Here is a 19,368-nt window from a genome sequence, read left to right as displayed (position 1 = left end):
CAAATAGGGATTTCAGAAACAGCTGCAGTGGTTTTAGAAGGTCGGATCGAAGGCGATTGATTACCCAGCACATCCCTGATGGAGCGCAATCAAAATGCGGCATGAAGAACATTTTCAGTACAAGCCAAGCAATCTCAAACGTGGAGTCTCCCGGTCCACCATCACAGGCCTCTGCAACAAGGGCAAGCAGTGGATGGTCCCCAACGGATAGTGGATGGAACTGGGCTGCCATCTCGGCCGCACTTACCCAGCACCCTGGCCACACGAGACAGAAATGGAGGTGCTGCTTGTGTTGCGTCCAATAATGCGAGGCCAGTAGCGATCCATTGAGGCCATCGCACCCATGTCCAACCCATCTGACGGTGTGCCACTATGGTTCCCTTAGCGTCAGGTCCCCATTTCGTCTCATTGCATCCCGTCGCATCAAGTTGCAGGAGCATGTGGTGGTGTCGGGGGTCGCTTGCCGACTAATAATAAGTATTAGTATGGCTCCCTCCCTATGGCGAACCAGCCCCGGCCTTGCTGCTATTTCCCATCGTGTCGTCCCGAAACTTTGTTTCCTTCCAGTCGCTTGACCAGCAGTCACTCCTTCACTCTTGGCTTGGATCCTTCTTGGGCCATACTTTTCTCCCTGCGGCTTTCTTTCCCTCCTTTGAGACCCCATTTTACTGTACGATTGAGCATTGCTTCGGTTCTGCTCTCTCTTTTTGCCAGTCACTCCCTCTGCGAATCAGTCATAACTCTTTTTGGACCTCGTTTTTGGCTTCTTGTCGACTACGAAGAACCCACTGGGGATATCGACCGAACGGCGACGATACGAACAAGAAACTCCACCAGTCACCACTGCGCTTGCGAAGCTAGCCAGTAAGGAAAACTCGGCAGAAACGGTATCCATCGCGGTGACGACAAGACGCGAGGCTGTCTATTAATAAGTGACCTTTCCCACCGGTTTTTGGAGTCCCAGTATCCCACACGCTTGAACGTTCGCGATGCTTGTAAGTTGCCTATCAAATCTGCAGTTGAGGTCGAGATACCACCGGAACCCACTTGCCCAGGTGTCTTACCTAAGCTGGTGGTTGATCCGCGGGGTGACATGCGAGGCCAATCGGCCTTGATAACGTCGATCACCCGATTAGCTTACATGGAACGGGACCAAAAAATTGACCACCAAGAATGAGAGCGAGCCTGCTAGGGATGCATCCTGCAATGCATCTGCAGGCTTTTTGAAGTTCTAGGTGGAAGGTTTCAATCCCCTCGCCATCCATCTGCCACCAAGACATACTTCTACTTCGTCTTTGAATCCCTGCTGACCATGTTTCTTTCCATAGCTCCAATCCGCTCTCGTCGCCCTGGGCGCGACCATTGCTGCGGCTGTCCCTGCCCTTGAGGCTCGTGGCAACCAGTTCGTCAACCCCAAGACGAACGATGTCTTCCAGATCGTGGGCATGGCCTACCAGATTGGTGGCAGCGCTGGATACGACCCCAGCCACGGCAAGGACCCTCTCTCTAACGGAGACGTCTGCAAGCGTGATGCCGCTCTCATGCAGGTCCTGGGTATCAACACCATCCGTGTGTACAACCTGGACCCCAACCTGAACCACGATGAATGCGCCAGCATCTTCAACGCCGCTGGCATGTACATGGTCATCGACGTCAACTCTCCCCTCGTCGGCGAGTCGCTCAACAGCCTGGAGCCCTGGACCTCGTACTACGACACCTACCTCAACCGCACCTTCGCCATTGTCGAGTCTTTCAAGTCGTACCCCAACTTGCTTGGATTCTTCTCCGGAAACGAGGTCATTTCCAACGTTAAGCAAGGTGGCACTGCTCCTCCGTACATCCGCGCTGTTACCCGTGATCTCAAGCAGTACATCAAGAACCACGCTGATCGCCCCATCCCCGTTGGTTATTCCGCTGCGGACGTCCGCGACGTCCTCGAGGACAGCTGGAACTACTTCCAGTGCTCCATTGAAGGCGAGAAGGACGACATGTCCCGCGCTGACATGTTCGCCCTGAACAGCTACTCTTGGTGTGCTGATGCCAGCTTCGAGTCTTCGGGCTACAACACGCTGGTCGACATGTTCAAGTCTTCTTCCGTCCCCATCTTCTACTCCGAGTTTGGCTGCAACACTCCTTCCCCTCGTATCTTCACCGAGATCGGCACCATCTACGGAGACAAGATGACCCCCACCTTCTCTGGCGGTGTCGTCTACGAGTTTGCCCAGGAGCCCAACAACTTCGGTCTCGCTGAGGTCGGCAAGGACAACAGCGTCAAGCTTCTCAAGGACTTCCAGACTCTGAAGAGCCAGTACAGCAAGGTTGACTGGAAGTCTGTCCAGAGCGTCAAGGCCAAGGGCAACGCTGTCAAGCCCCCTAAGTGCTCCCCCAGCCTGATCAAGGAGAAGGGCTTCAACAACAACTTCACTCTCCCTGTCCTCCCCCCTAACACCAAGGAGATCCTTGAGGGTGGTGTCAAGCCCAAGCCCGTTGGCAAGGTCGTCAAGATCTCCGACTACAAGGTCACCCACGAGATCAAGGACGTCGATGGAAAGGTTATCACTGGCCTTGCTGTTAAGCCCCTGGCGGACGATGCTAGCAACACCGCCGGTAGCAACGACGCGGCCACTGGATCCGAGACCAGCACCGGCAGCGCCGCTTCCCAGTCCGGCGAGGGCAAGAGTGCCGGCTTCCGCAACGTTGCCATCAGCGGAGCGGCCGCGGGTATTTCTATGCTTGCTTTCCTGGCTGCTGCATTCTAGAGAAGATTGCGGTCAAGGAGAAATGACCACACTGAGAATTTATTAGTGTAGTTTCATTATGCATGCCTGATTACGGCGCCGTTTGTGTACTTAGTTTCTTCTAAATCATTTATTTGTTGGTGCAGACGATGGGTTGAACAGTAATATGAAGATGCGACGAGCATTCAACAACTTCTCTTCTAACCCGTCGGGGCGTTCATGTGATAATTCTTCATTCTCCGTCTCCGTGTCGGTAAAAAGTGTTGCAGCCTATTCAGGCCATGCGCTTTTGCTGGGTCAGGCGGATAGGTTTCCCCATTGTCTACCTAGGCAGGGTCTCATGCTGACAATGATGTTGACCAAATATCGTGTTGGTGGTTTTGCGACATTCCAGATAGCCAACAAACAGCACCCTCTGCCCTGTCCATGGCTGTTTTCGGAACGTTCGGGGCACTACAGTTGGGTCTTCTATTTCTGTCTCATAGGATTCAAAATATCCAAAGGCGAATCCCACCATACACTGCTCGACCGCAATGCAGATTACAAACATCATAACCAACCCGAACAATCAGACAGTGGAAACAATGAAAGGTCCTCTATCAAGACTGGACAGTCAAGCACCCTCAAATGTTAGACATGTCTTCGCTAGGTCGAGCTCCAACTCGATCCCCTAGGAAGGAGAAGCAACCCAATTATATCAGAGCTGGGGACACAGATCTTCAGGAGCATGCACCCTTATCCCTTCGCTTGGGCCACAGCGGCAGTACCCCTATTGGTACTGCTGGCCCAAGCCGCTCAATCAGTTCCACCCACAGCGATCGACCCCCCTTACAACCGGGTCGAATCCCGCCAGGAGCAGGATCTGCGCGGCGATCTCCCGGACCACCAGTACGATCCGCCCAAAACCCGCCCCTGGCCCGCAGGCATCGTGCCTGCTGTCTGCCGTGCGTACCCTGGGACTAGCGACGCCGCCACTCTGGACATGAGCAGGCTGGAGGCCCGCGACGTCTATTACAGCGACTGCGACGCCCCCTGGACTATCTGCCGCTATGACGACTCCCGGATCGGCTGGGACGAAGCTATGATGGTAAACAGTCTACTGTACATATGTACACAATATATCGATTCGGTACCGGCCGGGGTCTCCGTGGGAAATGCCGCTAACAGTCTTGTCGTTAACCAGGTCCTGGGAAAGATCCCCGTGGGCATGCGCCAGTACGTCACCCATATTATACTGGCGCCCGGAAGCTACGCCAAGAAGAGGGTGGGCATCGGTGCTGAGACTTTGAACGCCAGCACCGCCTTCCTGTCGGAAATGAGTCTCGGCGTGGCTGTGCATGAATTCAGTCACATACTCGACGCGGTAGTTGGGTCTGATCAGCCGAACTCTGCCGAGCAGCGCTTTCTCAGTAGTTCGTCCAAGGTGAGTCATTCCCGGGCATGTGCTTCCACGCCACACCGTCCTTCTGGGACTGTACTGACTGGTCGGTCTTTAGTGGATCGAGTTCTACAACAAGGACACCAAGGTTCCAACGGACTATGCCGCGACCGCGGCCAACGACTCGCTGGTAAAGCAGCACAGGATCTCGCTGGTCGAGGACTTTGCCGACGCGGGCCGCTGGGCCATGTCCAACATGGTGCGCGAGCGGACGTACCAGACCCAGAACCACAGCCACAGCCAGCCCCTGGTTCTTTCTCACCGCGGTCCCGGTCGCCGGTTCTTCTTCTTCCGGAACAGCAGCAGCAGCAGCAGCGTTACGACGGCGCCGCCGGTGATGCTGGCAAACCATCTGGCGGTCTACAGCGCGGACTGGGAGGCGTGCGGGAACCAGATCGCAGGGTACAGGACGATGCTGGAGGACATCATCTTCCCGCCCGGCGGCAGGTGTACGGGCAAGACGCCCACTTCAGACGCGGTGGTCGCGGCGACTGGCCAGCGGGTGGGCTGCAACTACACCCGGGGCGAGATGGGCATGGGCGCCGGAAGGCTCAGGCTGAGGGCGGTGGGGGTGCCGGCAATCGTCCCGGCCGACTGGGTGATGGGGGTCCGATTCCCACCTTACGTGCAGATTTCATCGGCCTAAGTAGGTAGGTAGGCAATTGGAATCAAGCGGATTGAAATTGGAGTATCCCGGAATATTTGTCGGCCAGCTCACGGGTGGCTGCTCTGCTGCATGTCTCATTGACTAGACCAAATCGCTAGATCCAGATTCAGCCTAGATCAGGGGGGCGGCAGCCTGTCAGCAAGCCCCCGTTTAACGACAATCGTTCAGCTTCCATCCTGTTCTTCACAATCATCGACAATCCAGATAACCACGAAAGAGAGTGTTTGCTCGTAGAAACTTCGCATCAAAATCACAAGCCAGCAAGATTCTTAAGCTGCCAGTCACAGTTAAAACCACCCATTCACCCACGAAGGCTCATTATGGCCAGCTCATTTTCATCAACGTTTTGGCCCCTCTTGCCCAATGCTGCTTCTCTCTTCAGTATCATGCTGCAGACGACGGGCATCGACCAGCTCGTCCAACCCGAAAATGCCCTGAAGCTCTGGGGGTTTCCCTCTCCATCTGGACCACCTGAGCCGGGTGCCGCCACCACCACCACCACCACCGCAGCCAATGCTGTTACTACCACGCAGAAGGACCTGGTCCATGGATTGATCCGTCGGGAAGGGGTGCGCAACATTGCGCTCGGCGTCATCGGGATCACAGCGGGCTACCGTGGCGACCGGGAGCTAGTCGGCTTCGTCGCGCTCTGCGGGTGCTTCACGGCCTTCGCAGACGGGCTTATTAGTCGGGCAGTCATTGGGGGTGGGGAGATGAGGCATTGGGTGTTTTTGCCGTTCATGCTGGGCACGGCGGTTGGTTTGCTGGGGTGGCCGGAATGAGGGAGCTAAAGCACAGTGCTGTCTCGGAAGGTGCAGCGCTTTGGGGATGTACTCAAGATGAAGAGTGCATGCTATATAGGTATCTACTTACTCACCTTCGGTCATTTGGAGTATTTTTCGCATTGCGGTTGGTACAACGAGGCAATGGACCAGCAGCGTTTCCTAGATTGATGTATTCCTTGCTCAAGCACGGACGAAGTGCAGATATGACAAACGGGAATTATAAGCTGTGGTTAATTGAAGATTTTAGTATGCTCCCTCCCGTCTGTTTCTGCCTCAAAGAGTTCTTCTAGAAGGACAAACGCCAGACTTTGAACCGTGACAAGCAAGTCAGCACTCCGTAAACTCGGCGCACTGCTGGAGGAGGCAGGTTCCAGCAGGACTTTAGCATTGTCAAAAACAAATCGTTTGTCCATGCAGCTTCCCAAGGGCCCGACAATAGCGACTTAGGCGTTTCTTGCTTAATTCATTGTCGCCGATGCCCTAATCTGGACCACCATCCTACATCCACAGACCTGCACCCTACAGTTGCTGAGCATTTGCATCGCCGACAACAACTTCACCCCCTTCACTCGTCGATATCTGCTATTCTTTTCACCGAAGTTAACGTTGTTGCTGGAATTGCTTCAATTGCCAGTCTGTTATCTCCTGCCAATCCTACCGTCACAGGAAAATGAAGGATCCCAAGGATCCCATCATCGCAGAAAAGCAGCGCAAGCATTTCCAAAACAAGACTACACCTCCCCTTCGCAGGACGCTGTTCGACAGTATCCTGAGAGCCAAGGTGCAATTCGAGGAAGTAAGTTTCCCCCCCATCACCCTTATTATGTGCCTCCCAAATCTGACACCTTGCCATCTTATTAGGAACTGGAGGATGTCGGTTTCAACAGTGGCGATGCCCATGACATGACACCCGCCATCCGGGCGTACGTGATGCGGCCAGCTTCACACTGCAGAATTCCCATGAAAGAGGTGGTATGCTTCGCCGACGACTCAAGCTATGACTATGCTACAGTCGAGGTCGGAACCAAGACCTACCTCCTGGCCTATTCATCAAAAGTCATGAAGGAGAAATGCCCATCTTGGCGTCATCAGTTGGTCAAAAGAAAGAAGAATGCCGCAAAAGCCGATCACCTGCGGCACAAGTTTACTGAGCGCGACTTCAAGGCTTTCAAGCTTATCCTCGGGGTTGCCCATGGCCATGCGCCAGACCTCTCAGCTATGCCGTTGGCGAAAATGCATGATCTCACGATCGTCTCTATCAAGCTCGGCGCATTGAACATGATGGAGGATTGGGCTCGAAACTTCCTATCTCAGCTCAAGATGCAATTCGAGGATGGAAAGGCTGCAGACCACCACGCCAGCCTAAGCACCGTGGGGTGGCCGTGTACGCTGAGGCTCAGTGTGGAGTTCAGTCATCGGGAGATGTTCACTGTTGCTAGCAGACACTTTGTCCGCAAGTGCAGGCTGGTCAGAGCCAAAACGAGCTATTGGACTTTTGGCTCCTTGTCATGGGAAGGCACAGAATTCGAGATGAACACGAAGGACTTATTCGCTTGCAGTAAGTCCCGATCCATTGATCAGTCCATGCGCTTCTGGGAGGTAATCATCTAACCAAAATCAACAATAGTTATGCTCAACCACTTGAAAAAGCGCGAAGAGGTCATAACTGCGATCCGATCGCTCATGGACGAGAAGAAGGAATCCTTCGGATGGAAGGGAACCACCAAGTCGTTCCGTATGGCTGCCAACCGGCTGAGAAACCACCCCTCTGAGTTCCGCAAGCGAGCCGTCGTGGCGGCCATGTGCCGAGGTGAACTGACCGGGGATCTTTACACCGACGCCAGCGTGGACGACATCATTGCCTGGATCAGGGACTTAACCCCAAAGAGTTCTGGTACCTCGAAGAGTTCCGATACCGTCGCAGAAGCCCGGATGGTTCTCGAGCAGGTCGCCACGGACGTAGACACGATGGTCCAGCGTCTAGTGGATGAAATGGTGTTTCCCTTCGGGTAAGCAAGCATGCTTCATCGCTTCATATCTACAAGATACGAATACGTCGAATATGTACAGTACAGAGGATTTCTTCATTTCCTTTTAGGCATCGAGAGGACTGGTCCCAGTGGCTCTTCGTTCTTGCTGTTATACTCTGGCATCACGAGCCTTCGCTCCCTTGGCCCAATTGGAATAATTTGGCAGGAGGTGCTTGGTTAGATGCGTTTCTTTTCGGTCCATACACCTGACCACTTTTTCCTTTGTCACAGCCCACGAAACATCAGTGTATATAGGGTGGAACGGATAAGTTGTGGCGCATTATTGGCCCAGAATACTGGAATTCTGGCAGAGGAGCGGGTGCTCTTATTAAAACATCTATAGTCCCCAGCGTCTGTTATTTTCTGCAACAAAGAGCTTGAGAATTCGGCTAAGCGTTCAATGAAATACCAATACGAGCGTCACATATGTCTGATAATGTTGCGGTCAGTTTTTTGAATTGTGAATGTTCTATACACCCAACGGGGCTTTGCATAGGTGTACAGCTATTTATGTGAATACAAGAAATTGCCTTTCTTTCTATTTCCAGTTCGCATTAATGACATCCACAATGACGCCGTGGTCCTCGTGCTGCTTCAGCCCCGAGATGACCACGACGGCCGCCACGCCCTCGCAGCCCCGGACGCGGATCGGCACGCCGCCGCCGTGGATGGCGTAGCCGGCGGCCAGGTCCGGGCTCAGCGTGTACTTGGCACGGAAGGCCTCCTCGTCGCCGGCGAACTTGCAGTGCATGAGCCAGGTGGAGCAGCCGAACCGCAGCACCGTGGCGCGCTTCCTCGCGATCCAGATGGTGTTGTCGAGCTGCGTGCCGGCGCCGACGGCGGCCTGGAACAGGACGTGGCCCGTCGCGCTGGCGATGGAGATGAGGGTGGGGCGGCCCTTTTGGGCGACCAGCGGGAGCAGGCGGGCGTAGAGCAGGTGGCCTAGCTCCCAGGCGTCGTCGGCGGTGAAGGAGTCCAGGACGAAGGTGTCGCACTGGGCTTTCACCTCTTCGGCCTGTGGGGGGTTTGTCTTAGCTAAGGGCACAGATTGTGGTGGTGAAGAAAGATGAGATGGCATGGCATGTACGTACGTCCTCCGAAGGGTCGGCGAGAGGGGCCGGCGCGCCGGTCTCCTTTTTGCGCGGCCAGGACGGCTTGCAGGCCGGCGCCCGGCTCCTTGTTGACGCGGCTGAGGACTTTCTCGGACATGATGGCGGAGGGGTTTCTTGGTGTGCGTTACGGCTGGTCGTTCAGGACAGAGTTGTTCAAAGCAGAGGGAAAAGAAGTCAAATATTGTGTTGTGTGCGGAGAAGTTGTATAGAAACCTGATTATTGAATCTCGAAGAGGCTTTTTACCAAGCTACGTAGTCTATACTCACGGACCCAAAAGGGAAGTTACAAGAGTTGAGGTCACAAGCGGAGTAGGCTACTTAGTCACGATTCTCCAGATTTCTCCACTTGGCGGCCGCGACGTTGCTGTCAACGTCACCCAGCCATCGGGCGCACGTGAATTGAGGAAGAGAGCCGCACCGACTTCTCAGCCTTGAATGTCACCCATGAGTCTTTGATGCTATCACCAGATTTTGGCATCAGATGAGAAACAACTCTACTTCGAACAGCATACTCAGATCCTGGAAGCCCAGAAAGAAGTTGGGAAGCCCCACGATCCTGAAGGCCCCCAAGAAACAAGCTAAGCCAACAGCGGTGTGGGGATGCAAGCCAATGAAACCCCCGGGCGTTTCCTGCGCTGATGCTACGTGCTGAGGTATCGTTCTTTGGGCGATACACTCTGTGTTCCCGGCAAACCCAAAGACACACCCGCTCGGTGTACGAGATGAATCATTCGGATGCTCCGAGGGGCCGGACGGCAAATGCTATCGAGAATATATCGTCCTAGTGGTACATCAGCTGGACCGGCGCAGGACTTGGTGTTTGATCGGGGTTGGTTCAGCAGCCTCAAGCATGTCTCGAACATGAAGCGTGCTTGCCTGAGACACCAAAATGGATCTCCTGCCACGTCGAAGTTGGTGTTGATGTGGTGATCTCCGGGTCGACCAGCGTCGCAGTTCGACTTGGCCTGATTGATATACGATCTGCCTCAGCAATGCCTCACTCTCGGGCCGGGCCCTCGCGCGGGGGAAATAAGTACGGCTGACCTCCAGGGTATCCCTCAAGAGTAGACGACTTGATGGGTTGATGTGACACGTTGTGTCCAACGAAGGCCCTAGTTTTGAGCCAATTATTTCGTCCCCGGTGGCCCATCAACCAATTACTTGCTCTTTGGATTATCATGGAGTTGGTTTACGAATACATGTTGCTCATCGTGTCTGCTGCAAGGCATATCGATGTCGGGTGGTGAGGCCATTTCGAGCGTTGACGCGGGAGGAAAGGGGCGGAACCAGCCTGCTCTGCATGCGTCCGGACAGGAGGCCGCTATCGAAGGCGATTCGGTAATCCGTCTGAATTGCGAAAGAGAGGGCATAGGTTCGTCACCCGGTTCTGTGGTTGTCGTTGTTGATGTCGTTGCGGACATTGAATTTCACCTCCTAGCTGGTGCTGGTTTACAATTCCATATCTGTGCCACGATCTATGACCGACAGTCCGGAATACCCAGCCCCTTCGAAGCATCGGCGATGGTCTGTGCTAGTTTGCCTTCGGTACAGCCTTAAATGCTGATCCATATCTCCAAATATTGCCCAAGGAGTCGCCGATGACCTAGATGGAAGTAGTTGGGTCGCGTCATTTCTACTATTGATGAGCCATGCCTATAGCCACCAGCTTATGGGTATGGGTAAGAGATGCATCGGCTACTGGATAATGACAGAATACCTATGCGATATAACAGGGCGGTCTAGTCGGAATGACGGCTTATTGAAGCATATCAGAGTCAGGGATCTTGAATGGCCCCGTTCCAGGCCTGCGTGAGTGCCGCCTGGCTCAAACTTTAGAGTTGGCTATCGATGAAGCTTCTAGAAGATCCTCATCTAAGCTCGAATCCCCCTCTCAAGCATTAGGAGACACTGAACAGGAGTTTTGGTGGAATAATGATCGGAGTGGTGGATAGGTTGTAGATTTCAGGTCCGGGCAGTGGACGATCACCGACTAAGGAGGTACCGACGAGGTGAGCAAAGTGAGAGCGCCGTCCACTTTAATGAGCCGGTAAGCCGGTTGAGTGGTGTTTTCTTCAGTGCGCCAATCAAGCCCAATCTGCGGTCAAGGAATGCTCCGTCGACCTGCGAGATAGTATTTGGTACACATGTAGATATCGCCCTCCCTCATACTGTATGTACTTTCAGATATCATCAGCGATTTGGAGTGGCGCCAAGGCAACAAGCCCTCGAGCCCCTGCTTCAATGCTGACAAGCTCGACAAGGGGATCAGCAGGGGCAAAGGTTTCCTATCCACGCGGGCCAAGCCTGCTCAGATTCACGTCTTTCCTGACTTGGCATAGACGCAAGCGTGCCAGTGGGCGTGGTTGAATAGACCAGAGGAATAGACGGCAGCTTTCAGTCAACCTCTCCGCTTGCTCCGCTGTTGATGTGCAACCATCGCGCACTACTTGCAAGCGGTTCCAATGGCTTCAGCCCAGCGTGGCTCTAGCGCTCTGTAGTAAGCAGTTAACCAACTGATCGGCTATCAAGTCTATTTGGACACTCGTTCCCGGTAAACGTGGTTGGCTTTGGGCTTTTGGCGGCATGCTTCGGGGACACGGATGATGCACATGATGACAATCGCGTGTGTGTTTGTCCATGTTGTGCAACTTCGAAGGTTGATCGATCGCCAAGCGGTATTCGCCAAGTGACTCGACCCTGCCACCTGTCTGCTTGCCTGTCTGCTTGTTGGGCCAATATCAATGCGTTTCCCCAGTCTTACTGCCAAGCTGCTCCTTTCGCGACGTGCATATTGCAGGATTGGGGGCGAAAACGGCGCAGCATTCTACAATCGTCAAATTTGCCCTCACCTGAAATGACGGTTCTGGTCGATTGCCAACTTTTACCCGGTCGTAGAAGGCAAGTCACCTGTCAGGGACAGAAACCAGTGGGCACAGCATTCTGCAGGTCCCCACCGGCAATTCGTTAGGACCCCAAGACCCTTGAGCACTGCCTTGGGTGGCCCAAAAAGGTGCCCCTGGACCTTCTTTGAATGCCCACCGGACCAGGGGCAGATGCTTCTTGAGGGGGGCCAACGGGCCTGGTAAAATGGCAAACGCCGTTAAGAAATTGATGCTAAAGTGGCACTTTCCTCTTTTTGGCGACTCTAGCGCCAAAGGTCCTGGTCCCCCACGTACGTACCGGCAGGAAACCACGCAACACACAACGCCTGGAGAAACATGCGCTTGTCTTGTTTTGCGCTTTTGCTGACTTTGACGTAGGCATAATCTGTTCCTATTCGACGGGCTCAATCGGAACCTGCAGCATCCAATTTGAGAACCCTGAGGATCGGCTGTCCTGGTCAGGAACCGGCCCTGCTGGTGTTGGGTGTACCGTGTGCCCTCCTCATAGCAATCGCATGTTTGACCAGAGCCCAACACGGACCTGCCGACCTGTCGCTCTCGCCTTTTCCCAAATTTGACGTCATACCGCCTGCTAAAAGATTACCACCCACTCACAGAGTTACTCACTGCTGTGCAAACAAAGATGTCCGGACAATGGTTGACAGGTGGGCGGAATGCGGCCGAACCAAACAGCGTAGCGTCCCGGTCGATCAGCACAGACCAAGACGTGAAGAAGGTCCTGCCGGCTTGGGTGGAATGCGACGCTGGTCAGTGTCAGACTCCTCAGACGAGCGATAGTTGGCTTACCTACCCGCAATTCAGCGAAAATCGCTGTCGGAATTGGACAAAAGCAGAGGGCACGCCCCGTGCAGTGTTTCCTCAGCAAGAAGCTTCTTCTTCTCTGCTTCTGGGAGCACGTCCTTTCTGGCTTATCTGGGTACCCAATCCTGGAATACCGTTCGGGCATGCCTGCTAGAAATTTAGATTGTGATCGGCTTCCCTTGTGCCTGTCGGCGGGGGCCTCTTACCCCCGCAAGCAGGCAAGGTCATTTAACTTCCAGATTCAGAAACCACGTTTACCGCGAACCTGCCAGGGACCCCGGGGCCCGACCCCGGCGGCCCACTCCTCCCAGACGTTCGGCACCCATGTTGTATTGTGTGCCGCCTGTGACTGACTCTCTGCGAGCCCGTGAGGCTTCCAGGAATCAGTCTAGCATCCCCTACTGGTACCTGGTAGGACGTGGGGATCGCACAGCGCAGGTGGATTGGGATAGAATGAATGCCTATCAACATGGGAACCCTCATAGTAGTGACGACATTTATCGATACTGTATGTACATACGTTGGTCTGTATGGAGTCAGACGAGGATGTCCCGCAATCTCAGGCTAAGGGGCTTGCATCGTGGCCGAAGAGGTATATATCTTGGACTTCGCGAACTCTGATCCTGATCTTTTCCCTTCTCCATCCCACCAGCCAACCGCCTCCTCACTCAGTCGCTCTCTTAGCACCATCTTAACCTAGTCATTCTTTATTAATCCTAATCAACTTTTTGACGATTTTCCAACAACCAGTCAAGATGCAGTTCTTCACCACCGCCCTTGCCGCGCTCTCCATGAGCTCCGTCTTCGCCGCTCCCGTTGCCGAGCCGCGCGCCGACAACGCCGTCTCCACCGTCTTCAACACTGTGGCTGATGTCAAGCTCACCGTCACCGACGAGCTGAGCACCGTCAGTAAGTATTTGACTCTCTGGTACGATTTTACTTGGGGGCCCCGTGTCTAACCCGTTTCCTCCTCTTTAGCCAAGCTGGTTGGCGACCTCAAGAACACCGTCGTCGGTGATGTTGTCCAGAAGAAGACTGTCGCTACCGTCCAGCGCACCCTGAGCAACGTCGAGACTGAGCTCCACGGCGTCCTCGGCCTCGTCCTCGGCACCGTCACCAACACCGTCGTTCCCCTGGTCGGTGAGGAGCTCGACAACGTCCCCGTTCTCCTGAAGGACGTCAAGGCTATCGTCGAGAAGGTCAAGGTTACTGTCACTGGTGTTGTCGGCGAGGTTACCGATGATGTCCTCGTCACCCTGAAGCCTGAGCTCAAGCTTGTTCTCAGCCTCGTCAACACTCTGGTCACCCCTGTTGTCCAGCTCGCTACTGGTCTTGTTGGCGAGGTTACCGGTGGCGTCGTCCCCGAGGTCACCAGCCTCGTCGGTGACGTCGAGGGTCTTGCCGGTGGTCTTCTGTCCCCGTCACCGGTGGTCTCCTCGGAAAGATTCTGTAAGCGACAAAACAATGTCGTGATGCAGAAACTCTAATAAAACTTTCGGGAGGCTCGCGGAGGGCTTGACTGTTTCCCTCCGCCGGCTACTCCCATCTTCTCTGGGGGGGTTGCTTTGGGCACACAAACTTTTATGATGTCGCATCGCCGCGTTTGATGAGGAAGTCTTTCAGCGAATTCATGTCTTGGGATCTGATGACAAGTATAACGGAGCCGAGCCTGTATATGACCTTATATCGGCTTCAATAGTTGAAGATAATGGGGGTTGAGAATCGAATTACTTGTTTGCCTATTTGTTGTGACTTTTGTGACTGAATGCATGTGAACCTTGACACCATCGTTCTGGCTTTCCCCGCTACACTATGTTGCTTAATTTCGTTCCCTAGTGAGTCCGCAATCCATGGGATGCAAGTACAAATAAATATGTTTCTTGCTCTATTTTCTCGGGTTATCAATAACATGTTATAAACCGTCTTTCAACTCAGTCCCAAGTTCAGTATCTCTGATACTGGGGCTGATATATACATATATAGTTATATATTCCTGTATGCATGCAACCAAGCAAAAACGTGTTGTGCAGTTTTAGTAACGAGTGACATCCATGATTCTCTTTATAACCTCCAGTCGATTCCAAACAGTAGAGAATCGAACAACATAATGCAAAGGCGAGGCAGCACGCTAGCCAAGCAAATCCATGTCAAGTAGAACGGTTTTCTGTACATCTGACTAGGTGAGGGTTGTGGTACAAATTACTCTTTACTTGAAGTTTGCATCCACGGCATCGATCTCCTTCTTGTTGTGGCCGTAGACAACATAGAAGTTGTTCTGTTTACCGCCCTCGTACTTGTTGTACCTGATTTTTCATTATGAAAGTCAGTCGATATATCTTATACCTCTCTTCTCTTTTTCACGTCTCGATAAGTATGAGTGGTAGGAGGGAGTAGCAGTGAAAAGGGGGAAGGAGGGGGAGAGGGGGTAGAGGTAAGAAAAGGGGTAGTTAGGGAGGGGGGTCAAACTGACTCGAACCACATGGCGCCCTTGTAGTTGGGGTACTTGCTGAGGTCGACGTTGGTGAGCCTGCGGACCCAGTCGGTCTTGAGTGCCTGGCTGCCGGCGAAGCCTGTCTCGCCGATCATGAAGGGCTTGTTGTACTTCTTGGCGAAGTCGTCATGGACCTTCCCGAATGAGCCGCCGAACCCCTGCTCGATCTTGGCCTGGTCCTGCGGGTACGAGTCCAGCGCGACGATATCGACGTACTCAGCGCCCGGCCACCAGTTGCCGAGCTGGTCCTGGTCGTTGGCGTTGGGCGACCACATCATGTAGCAGCCCTTGACCTTGTGGCAGGCCTTGGCCACGTTGACCCACGCCGCCTTGTAGTCGGCGTAGTTCAGGCCGCCCGGGTACGCCGGGGACGCGCACCCGGGCTTGGCGTAGCAGTTCATCTCGTGGGCGAAGCGCAGGTAGACGGTGAGCCCCTGGTCGGCGAAGCCCTTGGCGACGTTGGCGATCTTGCCGGCCAGCGCGGCGTCGACCTGCTTCCAGCTGACGCCGTCGGGCATGATGGAGGGCACGATGACGGCGCCGTCGGCCAGCTTCGCCTTGCCCGTGATGTCGCCGCCGTCGTACGAGGCGCCCCGCACGTGCGAGTAGTCGCCGAAGAAGCAGCCCTTCTTGCCGGACGCCCCCGCCAGCGACGCCATGTTCACCTTGTCGGCGTGCTCGTCGTCCGGCAGCCAGCCCCAGGCGATGCCCTTGTAGGACGTCATGCAGCCCGCCGGCAGGCCGGGGAGCGAGACGTCGGCGCGCGGCTTGACGACGGCGGGAGATGGGTCGAGGGGCGAGGCCAGGGCGCCGGCGGCGAGGAGCCCGTAGGCGGCGAGGTTGGAGAAGGACATTATTCTTGCTTCAAGGTGGATATGGATGCTAGAACCGGAAGGGAGCAGTGGTGGTGTATTAAGCGTCGATGTTGTCGATACTGAATCTTCTGGAATCCTTTGATGAGAAGGACAAGATGACGATGTCTTATATTCCGTAGTCAATATCTTGTTGATGCCCATCGGTCTTGGTAGCTAGTCAGCCTACCCTGACAACCTTGGCGTTTCCGAGTGACTGCAGCTTACTTGGGCGCACGCGCAGGAAGAGTTAGTACGTCAATGATGTTCAGCTCGAGGGCCAAACTTAGGGGTCAACCCGCGATCGCCCCATTTCAGGATCGGGGCGGGAAACAGCCTACCAGTACATAGTAAGCGTCCTGCGTCCTGCCGTTTTTAGCCCCCCAGCTTTTGGGAAACAGAATGGCGCCATGCCGCGAGCAGTTTTCTTTTTCTTAGCACTTGGATGTGACATGTCATCTGATCGAATGGATGCGGCTCAGGATTAAATCGGCATTTCCATTGTAGTCTCCAAACACAACTTAGTCCCAAATGTTCCAAATTCATACTCGTATCAAAGTCAGCACGTCAACTAGTTCCGCCCTGAGTAAGCTGCATATTGGATACGAGAGCCGGCTCACCAACATCACTATTCAACCGGGCATTGAGAAACTATTGTGTACAAGGCTCCCCAAACAGGTCATATAGGGCGATCCTGAAAAAGGGCTGAATTCCATTTACATCTAGGTGGAGAACCGTTGTGTCGAAAGTGCACTTATGACGAGGACAGTAAGACCCCCTGCATTAGACCGCGCCATCCCGTCCCAAAAGGGCTTATATCGATTTTGGCCCCCTGCATGGCCCCGGGGCTAGGCTTTGGGGCTGAATGAGCCCCTGATATGTTTCTCTCGAAAATCAGCCGAGGCATAATCACTGATAGCAAGTGCAAAGGGATCTTGTGATTCGTTGAAGAATCGAGCAGCCCTTTTTGGCAAAGTGCAATATAATTGATCGATTCTCCCCTGAGACCTGTCCGCCCGCTTTTGCCGCAGTAAATCGCCATGAGACTACTCTTCCTACATCGTACCTACACCACCGTCTCTCATCGCTCGACAACGGACTTGACTGATGGAGCTCTCACCAGCCCCTGAGTTTTCCCCATACGAGCTTATATCCAGGGGTATATACTGTCAGGCCGAAGTTTCACCGTAGAGCGTTGGGAGAGCGCGCGGCTAGTTGATGAGCCAAGACGGCTTGCCGGTAAACGTCAGCTCGACCTGGACTCGGTCTTCGGCGCACAAGTCCCGCAGGGTCTGTCTCATCCCCTGATCCGCCCAGTCGTCCATGACGATCATCTCAAGGTGGCGGAAGTGCGGATTCGTCGTGCCCCGCCACTCATAGAACCACGACCGCAGGTTTTGATAGAGCGCCATCTCGTCCCAGTCGGGGTCGAAGTCGGGGTTTTCGAGGGAGTAGGACCCGTTGGTGTAGATCCAGAACTCGTCGGTGTAGATGTAGAGGTCGTTCCGGATGACTAGCGTCCGTATGTTCCTCGGGACCCGCTCCGAGATCCGAAACGCATTGTTGGGTATGATTTCCCCGGCCAGGAACGGCAGGGCCACCGCGAACCGTTCGACTTTGTCAAACTCGACGAGCCCGGCGAGGGAGCCGCGGACTTGGACCACGGGCTCAAGAAGACTTGTCGTGCGTATGACTGAAGCTCTGATCGTCAAGTCCACCACTGTTGCGCGGACAGGGGTTAAGGCATCGACAATTACGTCGAGGTCGGCCAGAGCGGGATTAAGAAGGTGTTGTGACGCCTGTTTAGTCACTTGACACTCCGAAAGCACGAACTCCCAGTCCAACACTCGGAGGTTTGGAGTGGCAGACAGGATGCACTTCAGTGCCGGTTCCCGGACGTGCTGTAATTTCAAAGTGCAGAGGTTCATAATGTTAGGTGTCCCCGCAGGCCAGGCAAACGTGGCGGGGTCGTCCAACAACAAATTAAGCGATCGAATGCTGGGTGAATAGAAGAATGGCAACAGATGGGGTGTATTGGCATCCCCACAGGTCCCGTACCAGACGAAGTTAGTGACGGATACCTCTTCAAGTTGGTGAAAACCAGACAGCCAGCTGACTGGAGCTTCTTTGTACAAGGCGGACCGAAACATGGCTCCCGTACGCTCGGATTCCCTGGTGTAGTTCTCTGTAACCACGAGGGAGCGTAACTTTGGGAGCCGAGCAAGGAGAAAAGCCACAGTCGCATCCATAGTTCCCTCGCGCAATTCACTGATCCAGTCTTCGGTATAGGGGAGCTGGAGCTGGTTGATTAGGCCGGTGGCTAGGTCTAACGCAGATTCTGCCTCGGTCCATGACAGCTTTGGTAGGGGGGTGGTCCAGTTTGGGCTTAGGTAGAAGCTCACGTCACCTGCCAGTGTGAGGCGTTGGACATGTTCGGCGAGCTGCGGCCTTGACAAAATGCTGCGCAGGAAGATGATGACAGGCGGAGTCACCAATGTCGTCCACGTGAATTGAACGCTAGAGTAGATAACACGATTTCCCAGCTCGTTAAGTCGCTTGTTGACCCGAGATAGGCTAAGAAGGTCGGCAGGAGAGCAGAAAGTAAGAATGGAAAACACGATCTCGTTGGGATAGCCGAGAAAGTCTGGGGCATTGGAAGCCATATCGCTTTCCGGGGCAGTGATCAGTCGATAGTGTGTGTGTGTGTGTGTGTGTGTGTGGTTTTTGAGAAATGTGGTGCAACATGGCAGGGGGGGCGAACGTTGACAATTTGGGGGGTGGTATCGGCTGCTTTAGGCACTTGCAAACATGTCCGGATATCCACCGGGGAAGTAACCGTACTATCACGTGATATGTATCTACAGAGTGGGAGCCAGTGAACATATATCACCGGGTTTTGATTAGGACTGTGTAAGAGTATATCTATTTGCACCCCAACTGCGGGGCGACGACAATGTACGCCATCCAGTTCGTCTCCAGCACGCCGCTTACGGACTGGTGGCTGCTACCGGGGGCGGACGCGTCGGGCATCAGGCAGCGGCCCGAGGAGATTGAGTTTGTCGACATCAACGGCGACGACACCGCCCGGACTCCAAGGTCGAGTGTCACGCCAGCGCCGGCTGCGACAACTGCAATTGTCCCAAAGGAAAGGAGCCCAAGTGTCCCGTTCTGGGTGGGCTAGCCTACGGGTTATTATCAGTGCTTTGCCAAGTCGTCCGCACAGTTTCGGATCCTCGTTCTCTTGTCGGGACAAAATTCGGACAGTTCGATCAATTCAACTCTCTCGCGCGGTCCGTCGCGAAACTCGACTATCGTTCTCCAGGACTCTGAGCGAAACGCGAGCATTATCCGCCACCAGAAGCTCTTATAAGCTGGCTGTTGCTCGACTCTTTTACCGTTTTGCGACCTTTTTACCGGCTTGTTTTATCCAAAAATAGAGCTCGCTTTTTCCTCATTTTAAATTGCCATGCCTACCAGCCCTGGGCCGTTTGCCCGTAGTAGCAGCAGTCCGTTGGGGGATTTGGCGCCGCCCGTTAGCCAGAGAGCGGTGGG

General features: G+C 54.2%; 9 protein-coding genes across 9 annotated transcripts; 6 read left to right on the top strand and 3 right to left on the bottom strand.

The window, feature by feature from the left end:
* Positions 1-989: 989 nt before the first annotated feature.
* PG985_008623 (uncharacterized protein) lies at positions 990-2,759 on the top strand (the record flags this gene model as incomplete). Its single annotated transcript, XM_066828391.1, has 2 exons — positions 990-995; positions 1,329-2,759. 2 exons carry the CDS (start codon positions 990-992, stop codon positions 2,757-2,759), a joined length of 1,437 nt encoding a protein of 478 aa, XP_066683303.1.
* A 706-nt stretch (positions 2,760-3,465) lies between these two features.
* Positions 3,466-4,822, top strand: PG985_008622 (conidiation-specific protein (con-13) protein; the record flags this gene model as incomplete). Its single annotated transcript, XM_066828390.1, has 2 exons — positions 3,466-4,161; positions 4,235-4,822. The coding sequence occupies 2 exons, from the start codon at positions 3,466-3,468 to the stop codon at positions 4,820-4,822; spliced, it is 1,284 nt and encodes a 427-aa protein (XP_066683302.1).
* Positions 4,823-5,163: 341 nt separating this feature from the next.
* On the top strand, positions 5,164-5,625 carry PG985_008621 (uncharacterized protein; the record flags this gene model as incomplete). Its single annotated transcript, XM_066828389.1, has 1 exon — positions 5,164-5,625. The coding sequence occupies one exon, from the start codon at positions 5,164-5,166 to the stop codon at positions 5,623-5,625; it is 462 nt and encodes a 153-aa protein (XP_066683301.1).
* A 673-nt stretch (positions 5,626-6,298) lies between these two features.
* Positions 6,299-7,641, top strand: PG985_008620 (uncharacterized protein; the record flags this gene model as incomplete). The annotated part of the gene is made up of 3 exons (XM_066828388.1): positions 6,299-6,424; positions 6,490-7,186; positions 7,256-7,641. 3 exons carry the CDS (start codon positions 6,299-6,301, stop codon positions 7,639-7,641), a joined length of 1,209 nt encoding a protein of 402 aa, XP_066683300.1.
* A 555-nt stretch (positions 7,642-8,196) lies between these two features.
* On the bottom strand, positions 8,197-8,867 carry PG985_008619 (UPF0303 protein; the record flags this gene model as incomplete). Its single annotated transcript, XM_066828387.1, has 2 exons — positions 8,197-8,693; positions 8,750-8,867. 2 exons carry the CDS (start codon positions 8,865-8,867, stop codon positions 8,197-8,199), a joined length of 615 nt encoding a protein of 204 aa, XP_066683299.1.
* Positions 8,868-13,229: 4,362 nt separating this feature from the next.
* Positions 13,230-13,961, top strand: PG985_008618 (uncharacterized protein; the record flags this gene model as incomplete). The annotated part of the gene is made up of 2 exons (XM_066828386.1): positions 13,230-13,383; positions 13,453-13,961. The coding sequence occupies 2 exons, from the start codon at positions 13,230-13,232 to the stop codon at positions 13,959-13,961; spliced, it is 663 nt and encodes a 220-aa protein (XP_066683298.1).
* A 719-nt stretch (positions 13,962-14,680) lies between these two features.
* Positions 14,681-15,819, bottom strand: PG985_008617 (glycoside hydrolase; the record flags this gene model as incomplete). Its single annotated transcript, XM_066828385.1, has 2 exons — positions 14,681-14,777; positions 14,945-15,819. The coding sequence occupies 2 exons, from the start codon at positions 15,817-15,819 to the stop codon at positions 14,681-14,683; spliced, it is 972 nt and encodes a 323-aa protein (XP_066683297.1).
* A 1,208-nt stretch (positions 15,820-17,027) lies between these two features.
* On the bottom strand, positions 17,028-18,479 carry PG985_008616 (uncharacterized protein; the record flags this gene model as incomplete). Its single annotated transcript, XM_066828384.1, has 1 exon — positions 17,028-18,479. One exon carries the CDS (start codon positions 18,477-18,479, stop codon positions 17,028-17,030), a length of 1,452 nt encoding a protein of 483 aa, XP_066683296.1.
* Positions 18,480-18,769: 290 nt separating this feature from the next.
* Positions 18,770-18,997, top strand: PG985_008615 (uncharacterized protein; the record flags this gene model as incomplete). Its single annotated transcript, XM_066828383.1, has 1 exon — positions 18,770-18,997. One exon carries the CDS (start codon positions 18,770-18,772, stop codon positions 18,995-18,997), a length of 228 nt encoding a protein of 75 aa, XP_066683295.1.
* Between the last annotated feature and the right edge of the window lie 371 nt (positions 18,998-19,368).

This window comes from Apiospora marii (assembly GCF_038362585.1).
Source record: "Apiospora marii strain CBS 49790 chromosome Unknown utg000005l_segment0_segment0, whole genome shotgun sequence".
NCBI lineage: Eukaryota > Fungi > Ascomycota > Sordariomycetes > Amphisphaeriales > Apiosporaceae > Apiospora > Apiospora marii.
The sequence above is the reverse complement of the archived record's forward strand: the minus strand, read 5'-3'. Positions and strand labels throughout refer to the sequence as shown.